Genomic DNA, 10,516 nt, shown 5'->3' with positions numbered 1-10,516 from the left:
TGGGATTAAGATCTGGGGAGTTTCCAGTCCATGGACCCAAAATTTCAACGTTTTGGTCCCCGAGCCACTTAGTTATCACTTTTGCCTTATGGCACGGTGCTCCATCATGCTGGAAAATGCATTGTTCTTCACCAAACTGTTGTTGGATTGTTGGAAGAAGTTGCTGTTGGAGGGTGTTTTGGAACCATTCTTTATTCATGGCTGTGTTTTTGGGCAAAATTGTGAGTGAGCCCACTCCCTTGGATGAGAAGCAACCCCACACATGAATGGTCTCAGGATGCTTTACTGTTGGCATGACACAGGACTGATGGTAGCGCTCACCTTTTCTTCTCCACACAAGCCTTTTTCCAGATGCCCCAAACAATCGGAGAGGGGCTTCATCGGAGAATATGACTTTGCCCCAGTCCTCAGCGGTCCATTCGCCATACTTTTTGCAGAAGATCACACCTGCCTGCTGCCATTCCTGAGCAAGCTCTGCACTGGTGGCACTCCGATCCCGCAGCTGAATCCTCTTTAGGAGACGATCCTGGTGCTTGCTGGACTTTCTTGGATGCCCTGAAGCCTTCTTAACAAGAATTGAACCTCTTTCCTTGAAGTTCTTGATAATCCTATAAATTGTTGATTTAGGTGCAATCTTAGTAGCCACAATATCCTTGCCTGTGAAGCCATTTTTATGCAACGCAATGATGGCTGCACGCGTTTCTTTGCAGGTCACCATGGTTAACAACGGAAGAACAATGATTTCAAGCATCACCCTCCTTTTAACATGTCAAGTCTGCCATTCTAACCCAATCAGCCTGACATAATGATCTCCAGCCTTGTGCTCGTCAACATTCTCACCTGAGTTAACAAGACGATTACTGAAATGATCTCAGCAGGTCCTTTAATGACAGCAATGAAATGCAGTAGAAAGTTTTTTTTCGGGATTAAGTTCATTTTCATGGCAAAGAAGGACTATGCAATTAACCTGATCACTCTTCATAACATTCTGGAGTATATGCAAATTGCTATTATAAAAACTTAAGCAGCAACTTTTCCAATTTCCAATATTTATGTAATTCTCAAAACTTTTGGCCACGACTGTATATATACTGTATATTTTTTTTAAATATGCAATGCATAAATAAATACAATTAATTTGCTTTGTAATAAAGTAAATAAATAAATACCCAGCCAAATAAATAAATACATGTTTATTTAATCAAAACAAACACGCAAATAAATAAATGTTTTAGCTGCTCTTAAGTTTGAAGGAATACAACTCAATTGCATTTCTAATAAACAAATAAATATTGCTCTTTAGGTTGAAAGTACCACAACTCATTTGCTTTTATAATCAAAACAAATAAATGAAAACAAATTTAGTTGCTCTTAAGGTTAAAAGGAATGCAGCTTATTTGCTTTTGCAATCAAAGCAACAAACGAAATAACAGCACAAGTCAGTTAAGGTTTGGGCCTGCTGTTCACCTCCTCTACTTGAATAGAAGACCGCAAATGATTCGCCATAAAGCTCTGCTATTAAATATACAAAGGAAACAAACCAGGCCTAACACGAACAATTACAGCAGTATTGTTTTCTTACCCAGAATCGGTAAGCCATGTTAGAGGCTAACTTCATCAGACAGCTTAAGTGATCTGTTTACCTGTGTAGGCACTTTGGGAACTTATTTTGATTGAGTGCCAGTAAATAAAGAAGTTGAATAGGAGCTGTGTTGTGGTTATACTGCCCTTCCCTCATTGGGTTTGGTATTAATGGTCCTTTTGAATAGGGGTTGAAGAGAAGGGGAAGGAAAGCAGCTCTTTGTTTGAAAAGATAAAGCCCTCGCTACTGCTTCGCCTGAAAATGTAAATACTTTGGCAGGCGTGAAACGCATACAAAGATTCATAAACCAATAGAAAAATTCACACAAACATGTTAAGAAAGATAGTGAGGAAGTGAGGGATCCAAAACAAGCCCATTGATTTTTTTTTATATAACCTCAGAGTTAATCATTCATTCATTGTGTACATATTATGTAAGGGATAATGTACAGGCAGCCGGTAGTTATCGCAGAAATAAGCCCCGACAGTGTGATCAGGACCCGACGCGAAGCGGAGGGTCTTGTATCACACTGAAGGGGCTTATTTCTGCAATAACTACCGGCTGCCTGTACATTATCCCGCTTATTACACGGCTACTTGCCACATAAGGAAAAAAAACTGGACATGAATATGAATTTGAAACCTTTTATTGGCATATTTGTTTTAAATTAACATTTTTATCCTTCCGCGAAACGATATAGTACCACGTGACTAACATTCAAACTATGTACGTTAGTAAGACAATTTAAATAGATTAATGTCGAAATTTTCCATTGTTAATTGTGGTTGTCCAGTGTTTGTCACAAGATGGCGCCAAACGGTAATCTTTGTTGGCACGGAGGGATTTTAAACATACAAGTAGTACCGGTTATGCGTTATTACTTTGGAGCGGTGATTATTTGAAAAGAACGAACCTGCAAATGTCTCAACTGACCAATCAGAATCAAGCATTCCAAAGAGCCGTGTAATAAATATATATATTACATATTATACATGTAATATTATACTTCAGCACAGTTTCCCACATTTTATCATCCACAGCAGACAGGAAACAATTCCAAGGTTTGCCACAGATGTTTCAGAACCCTGTCAACAAAAGAAAAAAGGTTGAAAAATGTAAACAGGTTGCAGTGTACAAAATTGCCCAACAATGAATCTATAGTTTACATTAGATATTACATTACAAAAATCTTACTGACCCCACACCTTTGAATGGTAATTTGTGTGTGTGCATGTAAAGTTTCATTGATACAATTGGGGTCAGTCAGATATATTTTATTATATTTATTTTAAAGAAATTAATACATAAATTAATAAATCAAAATACATTTATAATGTTACAAAAATAAGTGTTTTTTTTTCTATTTATCAAAGAATCCATTAAAAAATGTATTGTGGTTTTCATAAAAACAGCCCAACTCGTTTAATATTTTACAGAAAAATTGTCAATCAAAATTAATACTGAAGTAATGGCTCCTGAAAATTCAGCTTTGCTATCACTGGAATAAATTACATGTTAAAATATATAAAAATAGGAAGCCAGTTTCCACCATTGAATGAAAAAAAATAAAAATAATAATAATTATTATTGCAACTTTTTTCTTACATTCTGACTTTTTTTTATTAAAAAGTTATAGGTCAGAATTGCAAAATATAAGGTCTCAATTGTGACCTTTTTTTGATATAATAATGATACAAACAAAAAAAGTCAGAATTGCGAGAAAAAACTTTATATCTTGTAATTCTGACTTTTTTCTTGCAATTGTAAGTTTATATCTTGCAATTCTGACCTTTTCTGTAATTGTGAGTTTACATCTCACAATTCTGATTTGTTTTCTAGTTTATATCTTGGAGTTCAGAATTTTTCTCACTATTCAGACTATACTATATACTACACTATAGACTCACAATTGCAAGTTGTGAAGTCAGAACTGCAAGATATAAACTCTCAATTGTGACTTTTTTCCTTAGAATTGCACGATTATAAACATGCAATTGCAAGAAATAAATTCTTTCTCAAAAATGCGAGTTATTACTTTTTTCTCCCAATTCTGACTTTTTTCTCATAAATGCAAGTTTATATTTCAGAATTCTGCCTTTTTTTCACAATTGCAGGTTTATATCTCACAATTCTGACTTTTTTTCTTGCGAATCTGATTTTTTTTTTCACAATTGCATGTTTATATCTTGGAATTCCAACTTTTTTCTCACAATTGCTAGTTTATAACTCAGAATCCTGACTTTTTTTTCTGACAATTCAGTCTTTTTTGAGTTTATATCTCACAGTTCTGACATTTTTTTTCAGAATTGCAACTTTATTTCACAGAATTATGAGTTTATTTCTCATAATTGTGAGTTTATATCTCACAATTCTGACTTTATAACTCACAAATGCAAGTTTATATCACAATTCTGAGAAAAGAAGTCAGAATTGCAAGTTTGTAAAACGCAACTTGAGAAAAAAGGTCAGAATTGTGAGGTAAAAATGACCTTGTTTATTTTTATTCAGTGGCGGAAAAGAGCTTCCATACAAATTTGACAATATTACTCTTTAACTGTATTTTTGATCAATTCTGACTTTTTTTCTTGCGATTCTGATTTTTTTTTTTTTTTCACAATTGCATGTTTATATCTTGGAATTCCAACTTCTTTCTCACAATTGCTAGTTTATATCTCAGAATCCTGACTTTTTTTTCTGACAATTCAGACTTTTTTGAGTTTATATCTCACAGTTCTGACATTTTTTTTTTTTTTCAGAAATGCAACTTTATTTCACAGAATTATGAGTTTATTTCTCACAATTGCAAGTTTATATCACAATTCTAGAAAAGAAGTCAGAATTGCAAGTTTGTATAATGCAACTTGAGAAAAAAGGTCAGAATTGTGAGGTAAAAATGACCTTTTTTATTTTTATTCAGTGGCGAAAAAGAGCTTCCATACAAATTTGACAATATTACTCTTTAACTGTATTTTTGATCAATTCTGACTTTTTTTCTTGCGATTCTGATTTTTTTTTTTTTTTTTTTTTTTTCTCACAATTGCATGTTTATATCTTGGAATTCCAACTTTTTTCTGACAATTGCTAGTTTATATCACAATTCTGAGAAAAGAAGTCAGAATTGCAAGTTTGTAAAACGCAACTTGAGAAAAAAGGTCAGAATTGTGAGGTAAAAATGACCTTTTTTATTTTTATTCAGTGGTGGAAAAGAGCTTCAATACAAATTTGACAATATTAATTTTTAACTGTATTTTTGATCAATTCTGACCTTTTTTCTTGCGAATCTGATTTTTTTTTTTTCACAATTGCATGTTTATATCTTGGAATTCCAACTTCTTTCTCACAATTGCTAGTTTATATCTCAGAATCCTGACTTTTTTTTCTGACAATTCAGACTTTTTTGAGTTTATATCTCACAGTTCTGACTTTTTTTTTTTTTGTTCAGAAATGCAACTTTATTTCACAGAATTATGAGTTTATTTCTCACAATTGCAAGTTTATATCACAATTCTAGAAAAGAAGTCAGAATTGCAAGTTTGTATAATGCAACTTGAGAAAAAAGGTCAGAATTGTGAGGTAAAAATGACCTTTTTTATTTTTATTCAGTGGTGGAAAAGAGCTTCAATACAAATTTGACAATATTACTCTTTAACTGTATTTTTGATAAATTCTGACCTTTTTTCTTGCGAATCTGATTTTTTTTTTCACAATTGCATGTTTATATCTTGGAATTCCAACTTTTTTTCTCACAATTGCTAGTTTATATCTCAGAATCCTGACTTTTTTCTGACAATTCAGTCTTTTTTGAGTTTATATCTCACAATTCTGACTTTATAACTCACAATTGCAAGTTTATATCACAATTCTAGAAAAGAAGTCAGAATTGCAAGTTTGTAAAACGCAACTTGAGAAAAAAGGTCCGACTTTGCAAACTTAGTATAAGACATTTCTTTCAACATCTATGTTGATGCAAATTACAGCACATATCACCATGCCAGGTGATCCACAATATAGCAGATTGTCAGTGAGATTAGTTGTTTACACAGTTTGCGGCCATACATTTCCACCCAATAGTACACGATAGCGTATTGATTGAAGTTGAGCAAGTTGTGGCAGATGTTTTCATTAGGAGATTATTTGTATATTGTTGTAATTGCTCAAGTGTTGTTTTAGTTCCTATTTAAGCAAAACTTACCTGCCAAAGCCCATTTTCACTCACATTTGATGTTTGACAAGTGTTTATTGTGGACATTCATTTGGACATTCACTGGACAAGTATTGATTACATGATAAAATGTAAGACTTTTTCTTGACTCTTATCTTGACAGCTTCAAGTGGACAAAATACAACAAACTTAACAGCATATTGATGTAAATTACCACAGAAATCACTAGCCATTTTGCCAGTGTAACCTATTAACTACTGTTAAGAAGATTAGTTATTTACACAGTTTGAGGCCATAAATTTTCTACCAAACAGCATATAGATTATTTGTAAGGACACAGCGGTAATCTCAGTCGAATGGACTGCTGAGGTCTCATAAATTTCACCTGGTTCTTTTATCAGCAAGCCTCTGTACTTTCATTCTCTGCACACCTGAAAGGGGAACTACAGGAGCCAGTCAGTTGATATTTAAAACTTGTGTCATGAGAAGGTGAAATGCTTTAACTGCTGTTTTATGAGCTCAGAACAATACATGGCAAAAACAAATGAAACGCATTAAAATGGAACAGAATTTGACAGATAAACAAAGTTTGTACTCAAGATAAGTCTTTCTTTTCCTGTTTACAGTAGTGTTGCGTCTAGGCTTGTTTTGTAAGAAAAGAACGTTTCGCAAATACTTATTCACACTCACAGAATCTGGCTAAAATAAATAAAACAGTGTTGAATACGTGCCATTCTTTCTTACGCATGCAAGGAAATCCATATAAAAAAAAGTTGTTTTCCATCACACTTGTTTTCTTGAGATGCCCCACCTCAGATGCAATTTCCCAGCATCCTGTGGCTTTTCTTTTTGCTGTGATTATCAGATCAGTTATTGTTTGGTGCCTCTCAATACATTTTTACAGGACCAATAAACTAAAGTGCCGTTGACAGCTTCTGACCAGAAATGCAAATGTTTTCACAAAGGAGAAGGGAATCCTGGATAAACTTGTGGTTAGTCCCTCTCTCTCTCCCTCTCCCTCTCTCTCTCTCTCTTTTTCATGGATGGAGATATGGAGATTATAGAATCCAGGGACTATGAGTTCTACCTGGTCTTCATTTCCAAAAAGAGAAGTAAAGTATCATTGACTGCTCCATGTTATGTTGACGTGGCACATTTAAATGGCCCCATGTATATAACAGGCCGCATTGCTTAGTTGGACAGTAAAACAGAAGTCCTTCTACAATATATCTGTCCGCATATAATCACTGAGACTAGAGGATATTTCCAGCTGAACATAGTTGAGGTCTACATAGATGCAGAATTAGGTTTTCCAAAGCCAGAATGGTGAGTTTTTTTTGACTCAAGCTGTATCAGTCTTCTTATACATTGCTTTATGTACTCTTTTTTTCTTTTAATATTTAAAACTTGATGCAATTTATTTTATTTTAATATTTTATTTCATTTTACTTTATTTTATATGTGGTTTATTTAATTATTTATTTATCAGATACCACAGTTTATTTCATAAGCATTCTGCATTTTTAAGTTTTTAATGAGAAGCAAGACGGAATACTAATATAATCCTAATAATTTCTTACAGGGATCTCTCGAAAATGATATCAATCAGGATTTTCAGGACGCAATTGATGTAATTCAGCGTCACTCTCAGATACGACACTTTGACAATGGTATATATACATAAAAAAATGATATACCATAATAAATAATAATATAAATGTCACAAAATTAAATTTACTATGCAATATCATTAAGTATAAAAAAGCATTTTGACAAATTTTCTTTACATTTTTTATTCCAGAAAACAAATACTATGAGAATTTGGAAAGCCAACAGTCCTCGGTGAGACATGCCATCTCATATTATCAGTTCACACCTCATTTTGAGCCCCCAGGACCGGTGTATGACTGGAATGAATCCTCAGTAAGTTCACAACTTTTTCAATTTTTTAAAACTGTAAGACGATACGTTTACTTATTTATTTGTGACTAACAAAGCTTCACTCTCTACTGTATCAGCAGACATGGCCTCACATTGTGCCAGACGTGTCTCTGGGGCCATTGTGTTCTGCTGAGTCTTCAGCATTTTACTCAAATTTACCACAGCGCCACGGAAAAGGTAAAAAAAAAAAATTTCTCTGTGTTTGAAAATGTAATAATTCAATATATGGGAGTCTCTAAACTGTAAATGTGACCCTGGACCACAAAACCAGTCATAAGGGTAAATTTTTTGAAATATAGATTTATACATCATCTGAAAGCTGCATAAATAAGCTTTCCATTGATGTATAGGACAATTTTTGGCCGAGATATTTGAAAATCTGGATTCTGAGGGTGCAAAAAAATCAGAATACTGAGAAAATCACCTTTAAAGTTGTCAAATGAAGCTCTTAGAGATGCATAATACTAATCAATAATTACATTTTGATATATTTGCGGTAAAAACTTTTACAAAACATCTTCATGGAACATGATCTTTATTTAATATCCTAATGATTTTTGGCATAAAAGAAAAATTGATCATTTTGATCATTTTAACTTTCACAGAGGGAATTTTGGGTTTCTAATTTCGTCACACCCTTATTCAGAAAAAAAACCTAGAACAGAAAGGAAACAATTTTGGGGAAATAAAATGTTCTTCGGGATATGGACAGGAACGTAAAGTTTGGTGTGTGTAAGTGCTACTGAAGTGGAGATTTATGGCTTAGTGTAGAAGAAAAAACATATTTCGCGAAAACAGCCTTTAAAAATATGTATTCTAATTGCAATCTATTGACACAAATAGATAAAGTGCTATAAAAGAAACACTTGTTTTGAAACACAGTGTTTTTTGGATGTTTTCTTCCCACTTATGAAAAACCAAAAAGCCCAAAGTCTCAAACTTGACAGGTGGATGACAAAAACTGTGTTTTTGCCTGCAGTGTCTCCCCTTAAAACTGGTTTTGTGATCCAGGGTCACAAATCATAACCTAAATAATAAACACACACATTAACATACTCATGCACGTCCTAAAAACTGACTGTACTGCATTTTCATGCTTCATGGTTTTCAACAAAGTTGATTTCTTTACAATACAGAAGTGCTGAATGCATCATATATATTCCTCTTCCTCATTAGGTCGTAAGAAGCTACGCTTATATGAATATCTGCATGAAGCTCTACATGACGACAACATGGGCGACTCAATCCAGTGGACAGACCGAGGGAGCGGCATCTTCCACTTCATCTCAAAAAATAAAGAAAAACTGGCCGAATGCTGGGGTCAACGCAAGGGCAACCGCAAAACCATGACCTACCAGAAAATGGCACGCGCTCTCCGCAACTACAGCCGCACGGGTGAGATTGTGAAAGTGCGTCGCAAGCTCACTTATCAGTTTAATCCGGCTATTCTGCAGCGATTGAGCTCAATCCCAGGCTACAGCTCAGGCCCTTCATCCAGAGACGTGGCCCTTCATCAGCAAGGCTCTGCGGAGCACGTCTACTACAGCTCTCCTCTACCAGACTGCCATTACTGGTATGGCCAGTACTCTTACCAGGGCGAGTACGATCTTGCTACTGTGCTGACAATGCACGAGGACCCCAAAATAGGCGTTCCAGCTCAGTGATTCTCAAAGAGCTGATCCCTGTCATTCCATGAATTCTGAAAGTTCTGTCTTTTACAAGGGAGATTCTTTAAAATAAGCTTTGACTTGTAGTAAAAATTGACAGAAATGCCTACAGTGCATTAGAAATGAGTGCATGCATGTAAATAGGATGTTATACTGTTAAAACGCTGCAAAAAATGTTTTTCTTACTATTTTTTTTGTCTTGTTTCCAGCCAAAATATCTAAAAAATTCTTAAATCAAGAAGGATTTTCTAGATGAGTAAAAATTATCTTGTTTTCAGAAAAAAACAAGTCAAAATTAAGTGCTTTTGCTTAAATCAAGCCAAATAATCTGCCAGTGGGGTAAGAAAAATAATCTTGGTTTCTGTTTGAAATAAGATTTTTTTTTTCTTACCCCATTGGCAGATTATTTTGCTTGTTCTAACCAAAAGATCACTTAATTTTGGCTTGTTTTTTTCTGAAATAATAAAATAATAATAATTTTTACTCGTCTAGAAAACAAGTGTTTCTTGGCTGGAAACAAGACAAAAAATCTAAGTAAGAAAAGCATTTTTTGCAGTGATTAGAAATTAGAAAAAAAAAATATATCAGCAAAGATGCATTAAATTGATCAAAAGTGACAATAAAGACATTTATAATGTTAGATTTCTATATCAAATAAATCATTTTTTTTAAAGTGTTGGGCAACGATTAATCGTGATTAATCGCATCCAAAATACATACATACATACATAATATATGTGTGTGTATTGTGTATATTTATTATGTATATATAAATAAATACACATGCATGCATATATTTAAGCAAAATATGTTATGTTCATATTTTAAATATATTTATATATAATATCAATTATATGAATATAAATATATACATGTAAATATTTTCAAAATATATACTGTATGTGTGTGTCTTTATATATGCATAATAAATATACACAGAACACACATACTGTATATTATGTACACAAATACATTTATTTAGGATGCGATCAATTGTGATTAATCACGACCCAGCACTATTAAACACATTAAAACAGCAAACAGTTATTTAAAATTGTAATATATTGTACAATACTACTGTTTTTTTGTTTGTTTGTTTGTTTGTTTTGTAATAAAACAAATGCGACCTTAATGAGATAAGTGACTTCCTTCACAAAAATGTAA

At 33.4% G+C, this 10,516-nt stretch overlaps 1 protein-coding gene across 1 annotated transcript; it reads left to right on the top strand.

The window, feature by feature from the left end:
- Window positions 1–6,795: 6,795 nt before the first annotated feature.
- Window positions 6,796–9,554, top strand: spic (Spi-C transcription factor (Spi-1/PU.1 related)). The gene is made up of 5 exons (XM_073837773.1): window positions 6,796–6,861; window positions 7,327–7,414; window positions 7,546–7,667; window positions 7,766–7,862; window positions 8,862–9,554. The coding sequence occupies exons 1-5, from the start codon at window positions 6,796–6,798 to the stop codon at window positions 9,347–9,349; spliced, it is 861 nt and encodes a 286-aa protein (XP_073693874.1). The 3' UTR covers window positions 9,350–9,554.
- Window positions 9,555–10,516: the final 962 nt, after the last annotated feature.

This window comes from Garra rufa, chromosome 4 (genome assembly GCF_049309525.1).
Source record: "Garra rufa chromosome 4, GarRuf1.0, whole genome shotgun sequence".
NCBI lineage: Eukaryota > Metazoa > Chordata > Actinopteri > Cypriniformes > Cyprinidae > Garra > Garra rufa.
The sequence above is the reverse complement of the archived record's forward strand: the minus strand, read 5'-3'. Positions and strand labels throughout refer to the sequence as shown.

Bases quoted from the DNA above. Each gene is read 5' to 3' on its own strand.
- spic (XM_073837773.1), top strand. From the start codon at position 6,796: ATGGAGATTATAGAATCCAGGGACTATGAGTTCTACCTGGTCTTCATT. The intron at 7,668-7,765 runs GTAAGTTCACAA...CTGTATCAGCAG, and splicing joins ATGACTGGAATGAATCCTCA to ACATGGCCTCACATTGTGCC. The intron at 7,863-8,861 runs GTAAAAAAAAAA...CTTCCTCATTAG, and splicing joins ACCACAGCGCCACGGAAAAG to GTCGTAAGAAGCTACGCTTA.